The sequence below is a fragment of the Eretmochelys imbricata genome, chromosome 21 (assembly GCF_965152235.1).
Source record: "Eretmochelys imbricata isolate rEreImb1 chromosome 21, rEreImb1.hap1, whole genome shotgun sequence".
NCBI lineage: Eukaryota > Metazoa > Chordata > Testudines > Cheloniidae > Eretmochelys > Eretmochelys imbricata.
This window is the reverse complement of record NC_135592.1, coordinates 5,575,152-5,595,854: the sequence shown is the minus strand read 5'-3', so window position 1 is coordinate 5,595,854 and position 20,703 is coordinate 5,575,152. Positions and strand designations below refer to the sequence as shown.

General features: G+C 42.9%; 1 protein-coding gene across 1 annotated transcript in view; it reads right to left on the bottom strand.

The window, feature by feature from the left end:
* The window catches only part of PIGR (polymeric immunoglobulin receptor), a 39,089-nt gene that overhangs the window by 8,046 nt on the left and 10,340 nt on the right, over positions 1-20,703 (bottom strand). Inside the window, exons 11-12 of the mRNA XM_077839567.1 lie at positions 1,966-2,063; positions 417-755 (exon numbers count right to left, since the gene is read on the bottom strand). Coding sequence (XP_077695693.1) covers positions 417-755; positions 1,966-2,063 — 437 coding nt within the window. The remainder of the gene's footprint in view (positions 1-416; positions 756-1,965; positions 2,064-20,703) is intronic.

The window sequence follows — 20,703 nt, the reverse complement described above, 5'->3', positions numbered from 1 at the left end:
TACTGTGCACCATATCATATGTGTCTACGCTATGTCATAGGGCACTATTTACTCTCCCATACTACAGTAGACCATGACGCGTCATGTACTATGCTATGCTGCACCACATGATCGCATATGGTGTTGTAAATTACAAACAACCTTTATTTTTGCTGAGTTAGCCCCTTCCACTCAGGAGAGTAGATAAATCAAGGACTGGTGGAGAATTTTGGCTGCTGTGAACAGAATTAGTGTATATCTCCTATTTTATATGGTACCTTTACATTATAGCAATGGGGGTCCTAGAAATGCAGAGATCTTGGTTATTACTCAAGGTACCAATCACCTTGCTCTCTTGGATATTGTCGATGGATAGATTTCCTAAACACAATTATTACAAAAGAAAAATAATATAAGAACCCCCAGGCTGTAGCTACCCTTGGAAACATCCAGCTTGACTCTGAAGGAAAGTCCTTTATCATTGAGACCAATGCCACATTTATAAAAGCTGATGTCCTTTTCCGCTAGCTTTGAGATCTCAATGGTGAAGATGCCTTGCTCTGGGAAGTCTGTGATTGTCGCTCTGCCCGTGAAGTCTTGAGCAGTGTAGCCACTGGAAGAAATGACGGTCACACATTGCCTTGTTGATTCCTTGCACCAGTATTTTCTGTCGTGGCGGTTCACACTGGTGCGAGGGTAGAAGCATTTCACAGTAACTGATCCTCCCTGCAAACCAGTCACCTGCCTCGGTCCGAAGATGGGGCTTGAACTTAAAACTGGCAAGAGGAAACGTGTTTCATGTTATTCACTACAAATCAAGTTATTATTACACGAGCACCTTCAGGCCCCAATGGAGATAAGGGCTTCACTGAGCTAGGCACATAGCTACAAACACAAAATAAAAGATAATCCCTACCCCAAAGAGTTTTCAGTCAAAATAGCCAGGACAGACAAAAGGAAAATTAAATGGCTTGCCCAAGGCCACATAAGGAGTCTATGGCAGAGCCAAAAATTAATCTCCTGTGTTCCAGTCTAGTGCCTTAGCCACAAACCTCAATTTGTTTCTGAAAGCGCTGTGAAATTTCTGTGGCAATACAGAGTGGCAATACAGAGTGGTAGTTACTTGTGATGGTTCATCCAAACCAGTTTAAGTAAGAACCAATTCAAACCTTCATGCCAAACTTGAAATGAACCTCACTGTTTTAGCTCACTTGGCTTTTTAACATTCTTTTAATGTTCTTGCAACCTTGGATTTTGAATCATAGGCAGAAATATTAAATAGTTGTGAAAATAGTCACTGTTCTAATTATTCCATCCTGGCTCAAACCAGCATATAGCTGAAATCTTGCAAAGCAGTGGGTCCCTGTCAGAGCTAGGCAACTCTTCCTTAATGATGGTTTCATCTGCTAGTTTTGTTGCAAACCCAAAACTCAGGTTTTGCCCATAGTTTCACTGAGTTTCAAGAACTTTTGAGGGGTTGGGGGGCCTGAATTTGCAGAGGTCCCTGGGGCTGATTTTATCTTTTAAAAGAAACAATGCTGAACATGATGGGTATTATATTATTTTGGGCCAAACCCAGGCAAATTGATTGGGCTAAGCTTTACACTGAAATTTTAGGTCCACTTGAACCCAAAACTCAAAATGAAACTCGGGCTGTGGAATCCAAACAACAAAATTGAGGAAAGGTTTCTGTGAGCCCCCAGGAACAAATACTGCAGTGCATCACACAGCTCTTGTTCCTAGGAGATTTCAGACGAAATACCACACCAATGAGAAAAAGACAAGGAATGGGAAAGCCAGGAAATCTGATATATCAGCTGACTTGCCTGTAGTCTGAATGGTCTCAAGAGATCAGCAAGGGCTATAAAGAACATTCATCTATTTGGTCATAACTATGTATTCACTGATAGCGACTATATAAGATTAGCCTTACACTGACTGTGCTAAACATCGACACATCTCTCACACTCTTGATTAGATACTTACTTCTTGCAGACTGAGCTTGGAGGAAGGAGAGCAAGAAGATGAACATCAAGAAAGTCATTTTCCTTTCAGATGCCTGGTTCCCCAACCTCTCCTGAAATCTGTAAATAACCACATTCAGAAGGTCACAGTATTTATTTAGTTGGATATTTAAAAATTTTTAAAACCACCTACTGAACTGGTCCATGATACAAACACCCTGAGTCATGAGTTCAGCCACGTGCATGGAGTGTTACCAGAAACATAGGCCTATAGCCATTTGTACTAACGGAAAAACAGTGTGATCTAGGGGTCACAGCAGGCAACTGGAACTCAGAGTTCTTGTGTTCTTGGCTCTACCATTGACTTATTATGTGATGAGAAATAGGTCACCTAATATCCATGGACCCTAGTTTTTTCTTAGTAAAATGGGGTGTCAGGTTGTTTGGGGTGCAATCCAGACCAGTGAGGGGTTGAGTCACTACCTGCCTCATAACCGTAGGTGCCTCAAATGCTATGCTACTGTAACTCCCTGCCTGGGATGTTCAGTCAGCAGCAAGCATGCCGGTCACACCCTGAGTGTCTCTATAACGGCAGCTCTGATCCAGCAACTCTGAACCCAGCAGTCTGCCAGCAGCACATCAGTCACATTCCTGGTCTCTGTCAGCCTTGGTTACTACCTGTAGAGTGGCCTCAGCACACTCCCAGTCCTGAATTTTCCAAAATCATGTGCTCTGTAATGTCCAGTCCCCTCCTGGGCAGTTCAGAAAAAATAATGTTTATTTTTCCCCTCTAAAGTCACTTCACTGGGGCAAATACACCCTGCATTAGTTTATCGTAAAAAACCCAAATGTATTAACAACAGGACATAGGATAAATGATGCCAAGTAAAAGCAATAGAGTTTGAAAGGGTTACCAACAAACACAAGTGAAAAAACACATATCTAAAAGACTAAAACTTGATCTATCAAGGTACAGGCTTTATTTAAAATGTTTTGTCTCACCAGTCCTTCTCCTTCCCAGCCATGGCTGTTTTTTCCTCTATCAGGACCTTCCACAGAAGTCCAAGAGACTGGCTTCCCTTGTCTTCCTAGGTGAAAGATGTTTGCCTAAGTGGCATTCAGTTCCTAGAGACTTCACCCCCACCTTGTTGAAGCACCCATCCTTCTCAGCTCACAAAAGCTCTGTCCCCTTTTGTCTGTACTCTCATATCTCTGCTTATATCTCCCAAAATTTAATGACGTTGCTTCAAGAGGCAGGATGACTTCATTCTTCCCTTCCTGTGGGCTTTCCATCTCCCTGTATGTAAACAGAACTTCCATTGTCTTGATTCCACCATGCTTAGTTTACATAGGAGACAGGTAAATAGCTGTTACGTTCCCTCCTGTACGGGAGAGACGTGTTTCTCCCTTTGTTTGGACATAGACTGTAAAGCCTTATATCAATGAGTATCCATAATTCCTTAACATCCATAAGTGTTAATACATACATTTTATGATGATATTAAACACCAGTGTGTCATTAGTTTTCATAAACACCTATTTGATACACTTTAATAATACAATAATATTGTATACAATCAGTTGATTCAGTTGCTTATCACTTGAGGTTCAGCCCCCTGTCTTTATAGATCAGTAAACTTTCACAATGTAGTCTCTGGAAAGTAAAAACCCAGAACAAGCTTCTCTCTCCTTCTGGGGGTGGACATAGAGGTTCTACTGTCTCCTTGCCCACTTGATAGATTTATTTACCTGTGTGATGGGGTGTCCCCCACCCCCCACAACACGTACCCTGAAGGGGTTAATGGAGCCCAGATAGGCCAATTAACCTATTAGGCTGAAGGCTGGAGGAAAGCTCTAAGTAGGGGAAGCTCACCTGTGCAGGAACAGGAGGGCTTCTATAAAGCCAGGGAGCTGAGAGCAGGGAGGGGACTGTAAGGAGGTAGTCTGCAGTAACTCCCTTGGATTTGGGGGCTATAGAGACAAGTAGCCCATGGTGACTCCCTAGGAGGAGGGAATAGAGAGGCTGGTAAACCCCAGAGATGGGGGAGTGCCAGGGTAAGAAGCAGCCTAGTGAGTAAGCAGCAAGGTTGGGGACTCAACTGACCTTGGTTGTGTGTGGTAGGGTGTGTGGTTGTGTGTAGCTGGGACCCAGAGTAGAGGGTGGGCCTGCGTTCCCTTACCTGCCACTGGGGAAGTGGCACTGGTGGGGCAGTGACTGGAAGACTGCCTGGGTCACTGTGCGAGTGACAGAGACTTTGAAGAACTGTCTCCTGGAAGGGGAGAACACCAAGTGACCTGGCTGGAGGGCCGAGTCACGGAGAGGATGCGGCAACTCCTGGAGCAAGAAAGAGGCTGCAGACCAGATTGAGAGAGGGAGTGACGGCATGCCACCGAGGAAGTGGCATTGTTTCTGGTGAGCTATTCCCCAGAACAGCCAGGAGGAGGTGCCAGACCTGTGGTGAGTGAGTGCCCATCACAAACTGATATGTAAAAATGGGCCTTCATTGTCTCTGCCTGAAGACAGGCTGGTCAGAGAATCAAGTGGCCATTCCGTTGTCTAAGGTACATTGTGCTTAAGCGTTGCTAGCCATGCACATTTTAAGACTATAATTTTAGCACATGGTCATAACATTTTGCACAAACCCTGTGTATACATCATACAAGAATATTAATGCTCGGCAAATTACTGGTTTTCCAGTGATACCTTACCTGACATCTTTTTAGGTACAGATTGTAACCATAGTTGACTTGGGGTACACTGCATTGGTCAGGCCAGCTGAAACTCCTAGCCTGATACCATTAGACCTCTAGCTATCTGGCATCAGGATGTTCTTAAAGTCTTATGGGGATAATCATAGTAACCTGTCTCCCGTGGGGTATTGCTATGCTAAATGAATTAATGTCTGTTAAATTCTGTATCGTCTTTGCATAAAAGTCACTATAGTCTGTAGGCCTGCTTTCAGAAAGATTGCTTGCAAAGGTCTGATTTCCATCCATTAGAGGGCAGTGGTATCATTCAGAAAGTACCATCTAGTGCATATTTCCTGTCTATGGTACAATGGCATTCTAAAACAATCCAGTCTGGGCAGTGTTAGCACATGAGTTTCTGTAAGAATGAAATGAATTATATGAGAATAAATGTACAGTAGATCTCTGCCCAGTGGAAGGTTTCCATGGATAATTTACTCTGGAGGACCAGGCTTGGACCACAGCATTCCACAATATGACGTTAATTATTTTTGACTCTTGGTACAATCTTGGTTTGGAGAATGGATTCATCCGGTGGTGGTCTCTGTTCCGGAGACACTCTCTGTACAGAGAATGAGTCAGACACCTGGATTCTGTAACCCTGAACAGTCTGTAAAAGCCAATAGTTTTCTACAACAGTTCAGTATTTGTAAGGCATAGTCTTACATTCAGGATGGCAGCCTGCACTATGGAATTTCCTTGCTTCATGTTCCCTTCTGCCCCCTGAGTTCTCTTGTTATGAAGGTCACCTCAAACCTACTCTGTGTGTGTGTGTTGACATCATTATGCTAAACCACTGCTCAGAGCAAAGTATTAGGGCTTGTCGACACTTACAGCATTGCAGCTGTGAAGATGCTACCTACACCGACCGGGAGCGGCTCTCCTATCAGCACAAATATTCCACCTCCCTGAGAGGCAGTAGCTATATCAACAGGAGAAGCCCTCCCGTCGACATAGCGCTGACCACAGCAGGTGTTGAGTCAGTATAACTGCATCGCTCAGGGATGTCGATTTTCCACACTCCTTGCTGATGTACTTACACTGACATAAGTTTGTAGTGTGTACCAGGGCTCAGTCTTCTCCAGATGAGAAATGGGCCTGATCTAACCCCCTGCCCCAGGTTTTAGGTTTTAAAAATCCAAAGCAAAATCTGGACCCACACTCCTAGCCTTATTATGGGCTGAACGCAAACCTAAATCCAAACACCCCTGAACTTTGAAGGGGCAGGGGGAGGCATGAGTAAGAAAGCCAGACTGGGATCTGGATCCAAACTCTTCAACTTGGGCCCATTTCGGAACAAAGCCCCTTTTCAAGAGTTTGGTGCCTCAGTTTCTCCCTTCTGCTTTTTAACATTATTCACCCAGCAGGAAGAAAGATTGCTCACTTGGCATCACATTGGTTGCCAAAACCATGCCTTAAAAACCTGCTTCCATAGCTCCCGTAAGACTATATTTGATTTCTGACCATTGTTCTTCTGCCCTTTTCAATCACAGATGCAGATCTAAACAAAGTTTTTCCTCTTCCTCCTTCCCCCCCCCCCCCCACCGCAACTGCTGTTAAGTCAATGGGAGATGCAGGTACTCAACATCTTTGAGAATTAGACTTAAACTGCAGAGTACTTGTCACACCCCATCTATCATAATGTATCCACTGCTACACAGCATCCAGCCAGGGGAAGACAGATTAGGTCCCCAAAAATGAAACCAGGTGTCAAGGATCAAAATTCCAAACACTGGGGCATTAAAACTCTCCTAATCAAACTGTGCACATCTTAATCTGAGTCTGTCTATAATTCATGTTTCAGAGTAACAGCCGTGTTAGTCTGTATTCGCAAAAAGAAAAGGAGTACTTGTGGCACCTTAGAGACTAACCAATTTATTTGAGCATGAGCTTTCGTTTCTCAAACCTTCATATGTCCCAAACCTTTAATGGTTTGGATGGGCTTTTGAGTGATGGGCTGGAAGGAACTGGGGTTCTTAATATTTTAAACCTGCTTGCCTATCACTGAATTATTGAGAGCACTGGATTGTGTGTGTGTGTGTGTGTGTGTGCAATGCATGATCAGTGACCCATCAAATAATCCAGGGAGCGGTGGTGTTTGATTGTTCAGTTACCGAGAATACGATGGGTTACCAGAAAAGTTGTGCAAATAGCCAGACTGGTTTGTTCTCTGGGCATCAGGTGACAGGCTTAATTTTATAAGGGGTATTTCCCAGCAAAGAGAGGGTTTTATTTCCTCCTTCAGATAAAAGGTGTTCTGTTGTGCTTTCTCTTGCTGAGATATCTAATTGTTCAATGGCTACTTGGTTGTAGCAAATAATTAACTCCTGGAGCATGAAAAATGCCCTTAACTGGTCACCCCCAGAAGAAGCTGGTAAGATAAACAAGACCCACTCAGCTGCAGAAAACCAAATCAACACAAAAATGGGCCCTGCTTTTTGCGGGCAGTTACTGTGTTTTATTGGAGCTGACCTTGTTGCCTAAGGACCAGCTCGTCTCTGCCTTGCCAGCCTAGGAGAGGTGGGGATAGGCCAGGACCCCACGCCCTTCCCCCTCCTTCTTTGACAAGATTAAACAGCCCAAGGGAGAGGTAGTGGGAGAAGTGAAAAATCTCTGTGGAGTCAGCAGTTAGGCTGGCTTCATTGCAAATAGTCAATCATTCTGTGGTTCTTTATGGTCGATATTTGTTGTTAGGTAACAAAGGAACATCAGCTGTGGTCTGTGAGCTCCTTGGAACACAGCTGTAGCTTTGTTCAAGGACACCTGGAACGTAGGAGCATGTTCTGGTTTGTGCAGGTGTGTTAAATTGCATGTGTGTGCATAAGATCATGCAAGCATCCATATCAACACAAGTGCACGTGTGTGTGTTTGTGCATGTGTGAGCACAACTGTATTCACATGGGTGGGCAAACACATTTATGATCACTGAAACCATCCACTGGGTTACTGGCAGTCAAATCCTATTGGAGACTTAGTCCGATTCCTTCACTGCAAACACGGCATTTATGGAGAAAATGTCCCCCAAGTAACTAGCTCAAGCAAGTACAATCAGCTGTTGCGTAAATTGCTCTTTGTCTGATACCTCCATGGCAAGCGTGAAGATAGGTCTGAGGATGAATGTCACAGGAAAGCCCCTTTTCTCCTGCTGCGTATTATGCACTGCGCTCAGGAAGAATGCCATTTCCCAGGTACAGACAAATGGCACAAGCAAGCTTTGCTGCTCTGTCTACAAGACCCAGGCACTATCCAAGACGCTGGAAAAGAATTTTATCAAACCTCTGTTGCTGACAGGGCTCTTGTTTCATGGTGCTTCCAAAGACCATTTGATGCTGGATTTGCAGATACAGTGTGAGACTGAACATCAGGCTACCCACAGAAGGGAAATTAATGGAGTACTGGTGTGAAGGGGAATGCAAGTAAGTACCATTGAAATTCACTAAACTTTACTGCTTGTGCAGATAAGAGGCCCCTGAAGGGGGGAGAGAGTGAGAGGATGAGGCAGTTACTGTTTGCCGGGCACTGTCAAAGGGACTGAAGAGGATTAAAAGCAAAGTGATATGCCATCTATATTGCATTCTGACCAGTGATGAAGAGGGTTTATAACATCCATGGTGCATGTTTGGTTTAGAACAATGAGTATGCTCTAAATTTTTGTTCTACTTACATAAATCTGACATCTATTGAGACGTGCACCAGCTCGAACACTTGACTAAGCCTAATGAACGTGGCGGTAGAGTGTTGAGACTGGTTTCTGTCTAGTGAAGTGTGTTTGTGCCCAGTCTGTGCACTACAGCCCATCTGCATAGGTATCTCATAAAGGTTTTTATCATGGGTTTTCAGGAGTACAAGAGGAGAAAAATAGCCTTTCTTTGTTAGTACATATTAGGATGAAAGCTTGGCCCCACTCATGTCAATAGTAAAATGCCCATTGACTTCATTAGAGCCAGGATTTCACCCCAAGTCTCCAAAATAGTGTCATCTGCACCTCTGCTGTGAACATAGGAATTGCCAGACTGGATCAGACCCAAGGCCCATCCAGTCCAATATCCTGTCTCTGACAGTCACCAGCACCAGCTGCTTCAGAGGCAGGGGCAAGAAACCCTGCAGTAGGCAGGGATCGGATCACCTGCCCACAGGGCAAGTTTCTGCCTAACCCCTCGTTAGAGGCTGGCTTATCCCCTGAAGCATGAGGGCTTATATACCTTCCACATCTTTCTGGTGAAAGATGACCTTGATTGCGTTGAGATTTGAAAATGGTTATACATACAATTAATAACTCTACTTCGCACTTTGATCCAAAGGTCTCAAGGCATTCTGCAAACTTCAGTTATTTCTATTTACATTTCATGTGAGTTTACAATAGGCTGCTGGTTGCCGGCTGTGCTGTGTAATTAAATGGGATATCCCTGTATTTTTCAGAGTAGCAGCCGTGTTAGTCTGTATCCGCAAAAAGAAAATGAGTACTTGTGGCACCTTAGAGACTAACCAATTTATTTGAGCATAAGCTTTTGTGAGTGAAGTGAGCTGTAGCTCACGAAAGCTTATGCTCAAATAAATTGGTTAGTCTCTAAGGTGCCACAAGTACTCCTTTTCCCTTTATGTTTCTCATTCTTACTCCAGCTCCTCCTTAGAGATAACACACCTGTCCAGACAGACCACTTCTCCAGAGGGATTCTGATCCTTCTCAGATAAGGAAGGGCGCTGCTTGGCAGACCAGGGTGGCCCAAGGAATTGTGAATGGGATAGACCCCTTCACCCATGGGTCATAAGATCAAATACATCTTAAGCTGGGACTGGCCAAAAGTTTAGTGTCTCGTACGCAATGAGCTGGGTGGGAGAGGAGGGGCTCAGTCCAGTTATTGGTGGAGAAAAGCATGCAGCCCACCTTCCATAGCTGCCCCCTTTGTTGACAGTTTCAGTGAAGAGGCCCAGGATTGAATGGGCACTGGAGGCTGGACTGTGCTGTCCCCTAGACTGTGCTGTCCCCCACTGATGGGCTCACTCTAGGCCAGGTGTGAGAAATGTCAGAGGAGTGGTGTGTTGGGGGGAAGCTTGGACTGCCGCTGCTTGTGTTGTATCTATGCATACAGACTGAGGAGATCGGTCTTCAGGGCTGCCAATCCAAAAATCTTCCACCCAGCATTAAAAATCACTTGTCAAAATGCACTTAAAAATAGAAATATTAAAATCACAGAGAGAATCTGCATGGAGGGAGTGGAAGAGGCTGGTAAGGAAGGGATGAAAGGAAAAGATCTTGTATCCCCACTGTGGTGGGAGACAGCAGGCTGCCACTGTGCAGGGAAATGTGACCAATATATGTGCAACGGAGCGGGAGGAAGCTGTGGTGCAGAAAGTGTCTCCTACAGGGTCTGTCTGCATTCTCTCGTGTTTTCTTCGGGCTTGTACTGCCTGCATGATTGAAGCTGCTTTCTTTTTCTCTCTTTCTATATAAACAGAAAGCAAAATATCTGAAGAAAAAACAAGCTGTGCCAGTTCCCACTGATACTCTTTGCCTCTCAGCAAATAACTGGCATGGGAACAAACATATGGGTAGGCTTGTTTTATCAAGCAAGGCACAGGTGTGTGCTGGCCTTGTTTGTAAATTCCCCTCTGCAAAATTCAAAGGTCAAAATCCTCAGCTGATCTAAATTGACAAAGCTGCATTGAAGTAAATCATCTACTCTCATTTATATCAGCTAAAGATGTGGCCTATAATTTTTATGAAAGGATACGGCTTGTCTTGCTATTTAGGTGGAGGGGAAAATCTGTTTGTGCTTGTATTTTAACGAATGAATTGCATTACAACCACAGCAACACCCCAGAACTGTGCATTTTCCAAGTCCACAATACCAAAGCTTTGGATTCATGCTTCAGGATGAGGCAGGCACTATTTCTTTGTGTGTGTGTGTAAAGCACCCAACACAATGATTCTGATTGAGGCTTCTGGACATTAGTGTAATATTAATAACACAACCATACCGTTGGGTCATCTAGTCCATTCAACTCGCCCTCCTGGCCAGTGCAGGATTGTTCCTGACAGTGTATTTTCTATTGCTTTGACCAATCTAGTTTTAAACACACCAAGCAATGATCTCTCCTCCACCTCCTTTGGAAAGGGCTTCTAATATGCCTCTGTTCCACAAGGTAATAGATTTATTCTGATAATTCATCCTCCATTATCCTTTTTCTTAATGCTCTGGGATGATTTCTAATTGTGTTACCATCCTGAGATCTCCAGAGGAAATCAAGCAAAAAGGAAAACAAGAATGTTTCTCCCCCCACCCCCATGGCCAGCCAATATAGACCTCACCAAGGACGCACAAATGCTATCATAAGGAAGATATGAGTCACTCTTGTTAAACAGACTAGAACATTGGTGTGAGCCTTGGTTATAATGGCCTGTAATATACCTCTTTGCACTGTTTTACTTGGATTAGACTGAAGTTTATTCTACTCTGCAAGAATGCAAAAAGCCGATTAGATATTTGCATATGAAACTTTCTGATCTCTTCCTGGTTAAGGGCAAGAATTTGGACTCCAGTCAGACAGTTTCTTAACATTGAAAAGTGCTTTATCCATGTATGTGGAGATACAAGAGCAGTTTTTGTGAAGGATTTTGCTACCTTCACTGGGTTCTCATGGTGTACATTCGTACCTGCACACTGTGTACGTCTACCTTCCAGCGATTGTTCACCTGGGAGAATCTGTCACTGAATCCCCTTTAGCCAAAACAAAATTTTACATTTGCATGAAACATATATTAATCACCCGGAAATCTTTGTTTCCGGTGATTGTCCATGTTCTGGTTGTTAATTATTATTTATATTGCGTTAGTGCGTCCAAGCCCATTCATGGACCAGCTTCCCATTGTGCTAGGCATTCTACAAACATGACACAAAAAGACGATCCCTATGTAGGTCTGGGACCTAATCAACCCCTCCCCCGCATCATATTAAACGAGCCTGCGTGAAACTCAGGGATTTCATCACTGCTGCAGATAAAGAATTAATCTATCTAGGCTATTGTATGGTGTCCATCCCTACAGATGCCAGTCACCTGTGAGAACAGCCTCTAGATTTGTGTTTGCATTAAAACCTCTCATTAACCTATGAGCAAAAAAAAAAGACTAATTCCCTCATTAAAACATCAGTGCCCCATATGTGCCATTAAAATTATAGGTTCTATCAGCAGTGCTATTAGAAGCACCTATCTTCAAGGCTTTTTTAGTATCAGTGGGACATAAATATTTACGAGGAACTTGATGTGTGACTCAAGGGCTCTGAGTGCGATATGCCACCTCTCAGAAAAAAAAACCCAAATTTGTATCTTTTGAATTGCGGGTGCATTTAAAGCGATTGAAGATGGTCTACTGCCCACAGTCCAGCTGCACCATTCCTGGAATCTTTGTGGCAAGGGAGGTGTCCAGGATGGGAGGTCTCCATGATCCCAAGAATGCTACAATTGCTTTAGGCCCAATTCCCCTACGTGGCAGATTGCTGGGCCGCAGTCACGAGAAATAGACACGTGTCCAAAGCTGGGAATGGGCGACAGGGGCGGATCACTGGATGATTATCTGTTCTGTTCATTACCTCTCTGGCACCTGGCATTGGCTACTGTCGGAAGACAGGATACTGAGCTAGATGGACCTTTGGTCTGATCCACTATGGCTGTTCTTATGTCACTTCTTCTAGGCCACAATACAATAAATGTAGCCAGTGGGGGAAAACTGGATAAAAGAAAACTGAGGGCAGCACCTGGAAAGCAGCAGTGCGGCTTGTAATTGGAAAGAAGCGCTGCACAGGAGGTAGCCCTGCTCACTAGATCTGATTAGAGATTTAGGAAGAGTGCGTTTCCGGGGTTAGAGCAAGGGATTGGGTGTCAGGACGCCTGTCTTTTCTCAGCTCTGCCACTGCCTTTGCGTGCAACTGTGGATACATCTGTGTCCCTCATCTGTAACGCGGGAACAGTAATGCATACATGGTGTAGGTAGTATAAGAATCTGAAAGGGCTGGCTAAGAATAGACTGCCTTCACTACAGGCCTGCTGCAAGTCTAAATTCACTCATATTTATGTACTTTGAGATTCTCAGTTTAAAAATACTCTAGAAGTGGGTATATGAATCTTTCTTTGATTTTAACTTTGTAGTCCTTTCTATCTTTGTGTTTTTCTTCTTACTCAAGTGAAACAGTGAGAAACCTTTTTAAAAAGTTGCTCCCAGGGGCTGATCTCCTGATCTCGGTTATACAATTGTAACGCCATAGACATTATTGGAGATGCTCCAGATTTGCACTGTTGCAACTGAGATCAAGATCTAGCCCCAGGATTTCGTAAGAACTGGTAATCAGCTGCTCTTGCTGCAGAGGAAAGTGCCAGAGCTCCCTATCCAAATTCCATTGACTCGGCTCTGTGAATGAACCCTAAGGAACTGGTATATGCTCACAGTACAGATAGCCTGGGGCCAGCAGTCTAATCCATTAGTCATTTACTATTGCTCTCAATAATGGCTAATGTTAAGGGAGCATTAATTACTTGATAATTAAAGCATTAAAATAACAGTGTACAGTTTGTAATTTTACCAAATGCCCTTTTTTAAAAACAATTGCTGCTGTCAAGCTGGTCACATTCACCAGGAACATGAACAGAATTAGTCACCTCTGGGTAGAAAAAGGGTCTTCTTTGGAATGGACTTTTTGTGTCTGCTCTAAAGCATTGAGGAGCATGAGTTGGAAGAAGGCATTAATGGCTGCAGTAAAGCTTCCCGGCATTGAGTAGCTAATGATGACAGTGGTAACTTTCCTGAGTTTTCAAAAATTATTAGTGGGCAAGTTCACAAAATTCAGCAAAACACGATGAGCGTTTTCTAAATCAGACTGTTTCACTTCCCTCACTTTTGCCTTAGGTGAAAATAGAAGTTGTGCTGTATTGCACCTTGAAAGAGTATGAGGAAAAATGAATTTTTGTGTGCGTCACAAAACATTAGCATCCCTTGGTCTTTCACTCTTTTATCCAAACAAAGACCTGTTCCAGACAAAGTCAGTCTAATGTGGTTTTATAAACGCAGTGGATAATGCTATTTCTAGACATTCTTGAGTCTGTAGGCTCATTCAACATAACTCAAAATGTTTGAGATAACAAAGATACAATAGAAAAATGTTTTTTTCCCCCTCTACTGCCTTTTAAACCAATGTGTACCACAAACCAATGAATAAGACACAGCAGTGCAGTTGCCTGGTACAGACACAGATAGAGACCATTTTTTGCTGAGCCATGGCCTATATGCATCCTCAGAGGTTAGAATCTGTTATGTCATGAGTAAGGCTAAGATTTTGTCATGGGTATTTTAAGTAAAAGTCACGGACAGATCACGGGCAATAAAGAAAAATCCACAGATGCCCGTGACCTGTCCCTAACTTTTACTCAAAATATCCATGACAAAATGGGGAGCTGTGGAGGTCTCTGAAAGTCATGGATTTTGTGACTTCAGCAACCTCCATGACAAAATCGTAACCTTAGTCATGAGTAGGGATACTGAGGGGCTATTCCCTCACCTTTTTTTTTGAAAGTTGCCACAGGCTCTTCACTTTGCCCATGTAAAGTCACCAGAAGTGGTCGGATATAGACCTCTCTTCTGTACAGAAGGATTTTGATTATTTATCTGCCTTGTAGAGTCCTTTTGCTGCAAAAGAAAAAAAAGGAAGTAGGATGATAACTAGGGAAGTAAACCCAAGCCAAGGGTCTGACCCTGCAAATCTTTACAAGCACAAGTAGATTTTACTTGGGTGAGTAGCCAAATTCAGTGGAGACAACTGATCTGTTTTCAGGCAAACGAAAAAGAAGATTGAAGTGCGATAAGGGAACATTCTTGACTCAAATCAGCCTCCGAGAGAGGCTTTGACTTCACCACAAGTTTAATTTTATATTTAGCAAACAAAATTTTGCTCTTACAATGGATTTATAACAAATAACTGACAATCTAAGACTCACATTTGTCCGCCCTACAGGAGAATAGGGGCTAAAAACCCAGAACCAAATGCTGAATGCCTTAGTCACACCTTAGCAGAGTTCACTTAAGTAAAATATTAATTGAAGTCAATAGGATTTTGCCTCAGTAACAACTATAAGATTTAGTGGTTCCCTTGAATTTACTAAGAATTAGAGTATTCCAGCAGAGCCACTTCACAAAAGGGATCATGAAAAAAATGACTAAAGAAGGGACCTCAGGGTCAGGAGAATCAGTGACATGAACAGGGTAGGAAGGTAAGTTTGCTGATGGTGAGAAGGTAAAGCTGTAAGCAGAAACAAGACAATGAGAACCCGATAAAGCCACAGCTGCATTTCATTGTGTCTCCTTTTACAATGTGACTACCATCTAGCACTTCTGTATTTGGTAGTGCCTTTTCTTCGGAGGATCTCAACAGGTTTCTTATGCACACATGAGGAATATCAGCACCCCTCTGAAAGTAAATATTACAGCCATTTTACAGATAGGAAAACTGAAGCACAAAGTGGTCGTAACTTTCTCATGGTCACATTGGAAGCCACTGGTAGCTCACCCGAGAAGCTTGACTCCCAATTCTGGATTATAATTACTAGACCACATCCCATGCAATGTTACATTCTTAGGTTGAGAATTCAGCCAATAGGCTGCATTGGCAATATTCAGATATTAATGTAGCAGCATATTGGATATTTCAGTGGGACCACCACCATATGCATTGAGAATGATGAACTTTTACTGCCTGGAGAAGGAAATGCAGCAAGTCCACAGGGACAGAAAATTTCTAATGCATTTTGTGGCGCTCTGAGTAAGCAATTCATCATTGCCATCCTGAGCAATCTGTCATCCTTGGAAACAAGGAAATACTTCAGGTTCTGAATCAATGTCCCTTCATGATGTTGAATGAGTAGAAAATAAATAATCATAATGAAATTGTGATGTGCTGAACAGAAAGTGTCCCAGGATTTATGATAAAATCGACTATTTGCCTGTCTTAGGGTTTTCTATAGCATCCGGGACCTTCATATCTACACACTTATGTGCTAAAATACACATCCTAATATTTGGAATCCTTGTAACATGTATAATCATCATAGCAGGTTTTAGGAATTACACTCTGAAGATTTTCACCACAGAATATAAGTGACTAACATCAGACAAAGACTGAAATTCACAGTACCAGGAGTGCAGGCTCCCAGATTATCTGGTCTCATGTTTAACCTAAAATGTGTCACACTACGATATGCCATTTTTGCCAGGTCTCAGATATTTGGGATTCTTACAATTCACAGGTCTCTCGTTTTCTGTTTGTTGTATTTGAGCCGCCTTACTTGTAAAGGAAATAGAATGACAGTTGAATGCCATTAAAATGTCCCACAAGAAGTTCTTTTAATCCAAAAATACTTGCTGTGTTGCAACTGATTGCACACTATAAAGGTTTGACAGAAGTAGATATTGCACCAGTGCATATATTTTAGGGTTAAAGAAAGGTAGATGTTCATTGTTTCTCCATACTCTAAATGATAACACAGACTCATAATTTTATGAGCATATTTGCTGGGCAGAGTAAAAATGTTGTTGTGGAGAAAAGGCCCTTCTCTGCCATGGTATAAATGGGATAGGTGATGGGAGAGGGTGCAATAAACTTTCTATTTTCATGACTTAGGGATAATAAAGTATAAACCATTCATTGACTGTTTCCACCACCTCCCATCTCTGTCTATTGTGCAAACATGATTGATTTTTAGAGCCCACCAAGGGAATTAGCTACACAACTCCCACTGTAATTAGCAGGAGCTGTGTAACTAAACGCCCTACTTGGCTTTAAAGTCTTGGCCCTTATACAAATCTACTACAACTTTCGACACTAATGATCCAAAATGCTTTAATAATCTGATAATGATCTGCAGTGTGTTTATTACTGTAGAATACAGTAGCACTTTTTAAATAAAGAAGTATTTTGTACATTTCCCTGCAGACAAGAAACAATAAAAATCTTGGGCCCAATCCTGCAGTCCTGACTTCTGTAAAACAAACAAAAAACAAACCAAAAAAACCCATTGAAATACCCAGTGTGTCTGTCTGTCTGTCTATCTAGGTTTATATATGAATAAGGCTCCCTGAATTTATTCAGACTGGAAATCATGCTATAAATTATTCTGCTTCTCCACTCCCCACAGGTAGCTTACAAGGGATTTTATATTTTAGGGAGACAAATAATAAACATTACTCACACTCACTGTTGGTTCTGCAGACTATTTGGGTGACTTCTTTTCTCTGTTAGTCTGGTCACTTTAACTCTGCTTCCATCTCAGAAACCGGACCTCTGAGGATCCTGTGTGTGTGTGTGTGTGTATGTCCTGCCTCCCTCTGTGCAGTCAACAGGACACTGAATTCTGTAAGAATTGAAAGTGATTTAAATACTCCTCTCAACTCTAGCACTGAACTTCTACCTGTTGAGCCTTCTTAAAGAAATATCCTCCAAAAATGCAGGTAGGTAGGAATATCCCATGTGATCATTTGTTCAAGCCTCATTTTAGTTTTGCTGACGTGTTGTTTGTTTATTTACATTGTCGTTTACTTTTTGATTAAATGGTGCAATAGTTCTATGGTGGTAATGCAGTTATTATTGGACTACGTGATTACTCTGGGTGTGGGAGAATGCATGTTTGTGACCAGCCCTCTCTTGACACCCATGATCAGGGGAAGGAATCTTGGGGCAGTTTTTGAGCCAGACTTAAAGGAAATTCCTAGGCCCACCCTCTTGCTGGCTGCTTGCTGGATAGGATCCCAAAGCATGGATTTAACTGGGCCACCCACACAACAATGTCCAGACGTCTTCTTTCCCCCATAGGTTTCCACCGTGCAGGCTTTTCTGAACCAGCTGCAGGAAAATGGCTTGCCTTCTTTCATCTGCCACTGGAGTTCCCAAATGGGGGCCCATGGAGCACATGCTGGTGGTCTGCAGAGAGTTGGCTGACCACATGGTGTGTGTGGTTCCTCTTCCTCATTTCAAGCTACTAAATTGGATTAAAATAATCTTAAAAACACATTAAGAACATAAGAATGGCCATAGCTGATCAGACTAATGGTCCATCTAACCCAGTATCTTGTGTTCTGACAGTGGCCAATGCCTTATGCTTCAGAGGGAATGAACAGAACATGTAATCATCAAGTGATCCATTCCCAGTTTCTGACAATCAGAAGCTAGGGATACTCCCAGCATGGGGTTGCATCCCTGACCATCTTGGCTAATAGCCATTGATGAACCTATATTTCCATCCCCCTTCCATATTCAAAACCTGAGCATCTGAACTTTCCAAGATCTAACCAGTGCCCTTAAACTCAGAGGTCACTGGGGGACACTGCTATTTACTTCTCTCCATTCTGAAAACTGGCCATTTATTACTACCCTGTGTTCTGTCTTTTAACCCTTTTACTGATCCATGAAAGGACCTTCCCTCTTACCCCATGGGTGCTTACTTTTCTTAAGAGACTTTGGTGATGGACCTTGTCAAAGGCTTTCTGAAAGTCCAAGTACACTATTTCAAATGGATCACCCTTGTCCATATATTTATTGTTCCCCTCAGAGTTCTAACAGATTGGTGAGACATGATTTCCCTTTACAAAAGCCATCTTGACTCTTTCCCAACAAATTGTGTTCTGTGTCTGAAAATTCTGTCCTTTACTATAGTTTCAACCAATTTGCCTGGTACAGAAATTAGGCTTACCAGTCTACAGTTGCCAGGATCCCCTTTGGAGCCTTTTTAAAAAGTACTTAAGTACTTTCCTAATGTTACAGTTGCATGTAAGCAACTGCTGAAGTTCCCAGGGGCCTGTTAATTGATTAGCCATGGGAAGGCAAGAGGATTCCTCATCATGAATGGGATAGGATGTTTCCATGGATCAGTCTCTCCATAGCGGGCCACGCTACGAAAAAGTCTGAGATTCCCTGTTCTAAAGATCAGGTCTTAAAAGGCTCAATCAAAATCCTAGGTGCAGAGAGTCCCAGAGACCTCTATGGGAGCTGGATCAGATCAACGATGCGGTGCTCTTTTATGCCAATTCTAGCGAAGCAGCCAGTCCCCTCCTCCTGATGGACCTTGATATTTGCAGTGTCACACATCTTCACAATACAGGCCCATCTGGGGATAGTCCTGAAGCGATGCGTTGCTAGCTGTTCAATCACATACATTTCCCGCTTTGCATCAAAATATCTTGCACCCTCACACCTCAGCCCTCGTGTGCTGTGTGGAAGAGCACAGAGCTGAGATCTTCATGACTCTGGTGTCCTGGTGCTGTCATTCAGCAATGAGTGGAGCTGGTGGCAGAGCAGCCTCAAAGAACCACAAGATGAGATGGAAATAGAGGAGAGAGAGGAAAGAAGAGAAGGGGGAAATTAACCTGTGCCAGCAGGTAATTTTTTTCATGAATCAAGTTACTTGCAGTTTGTATGAAGTGCACTTGATGGAGCTCATACTGCTTAGTCACATTTGGTCATTTCCAGTACATTATTGCCCCACTGCTCAGTGCTGAGAAAATTAGATCTAAATTTGCTCCGGATCAAGTTTTTCAACTCTTCAGAAAACAATGTCTTTCAGTCTTTTCCAAGGAGACCTGTGTAGATGGCCCTTCCAAATCAGCAAGGCTCTGCAGGGGTGCAAGGCTACCCACCCATATTGCCCTGATGGGGCCGTACCATGTAGGGAGGCAGAGACTGTCCTTGCTTGCATTGTACACAGTGCTGAGCACCTTGTGAGCTCTTAACAAATGAAAAGAAATAAACAAAAATTCTCCTGCCATCTTAACTATGGAGTCGCTACTGCTCCTCCAGGAGAGGGAGGGATTAAGCAAAGATCTGTTGTTAAGTAAGGTGCTATTGGAAACCCAACCACATGGCAAACTAAAATGATAAAATATCCCTTTGTGAGGGATCAATCATTAATTTGCTCTAGGCATGGACTACTTGTTTTTTCAACCATGATTTCATTTAAGGTGAAATGCGACCCTAAACTGTCACTGTTTATTTCTAGAAAGCTATAAGCAGAAAGTTGCCCAGATGTAGCAGAGGAATTGTCAGCACACAATGGGAGTGCTGTTTAATTTTTAAACAATATCTAGGCCATCTTGTTTGGTTTCAGTCTTACAAAAATCTAGGCTCATTATTTTCTCTGTGGCCATGAACTAGACTGCCAGATTTTTACAGGCTGAGGTCTACAGTGCCACTTTAGTTTCAGTTTTGCAGGCCAAGCTTTCCTATGGTGTAAAGGTTAATGTACAAGAGACATAAACAACTGGCTTCTTATTTTTATCCATAAAGCGTAAGGAAATTTCAGGTTTCCAAGGAGCTATCCACAAGAGGCACAAACTGTGGATAAAACCTCCTGCAAAGTGCCAAGCTTAAGAGCATTTGCCCATTCAGAAGACTGGACTAGGTGACCTCTCGAGGTCCCTTCCAGTCCTACGATTCTATAATTTATAGGTAGCCCAAAACAGACTCACCTTAGTAATGTAGATTATATCCAGGCTGCCCTACCAATGTGTCTCAGCTATGAGCCGGAGGGCACCACGTGTAGGAAGAATTTCTAATCTTTCAAAACATCGTAATCCATTTGTCATGTTCTTTGTGACAGTTAAGGCCTATCCATGTTTCCACTAAAATACCTGATTTTTAGGTGGTTTTGTCTTTTACGTAAGAATTTGCTGTGGTTGCATCTTGATGACAAGAGGGGGAGAAATTCCTTTCAATGCTATTTGAAAATTTGGGGCTCTTTAAGATAACAATATAGCTCAGCCTGGCTGTTACAGGCTTGAGGCAGGAATCACTGAATGGGATTCTCTGGCCTTTGTTATGCAGGAGGTCAGGTGGGGCAGTCACCATGGTCCTTTCTGGCCCCCCAAAAATCAATGACTATATTAATTCCGTGTGGCTGTGAAATGATGCGGAGGTATTAACGGAGGGCAAAAGACACTGGAATACTTTGCTCCCTGGGCTCTGATTGAAGACCTAACCAG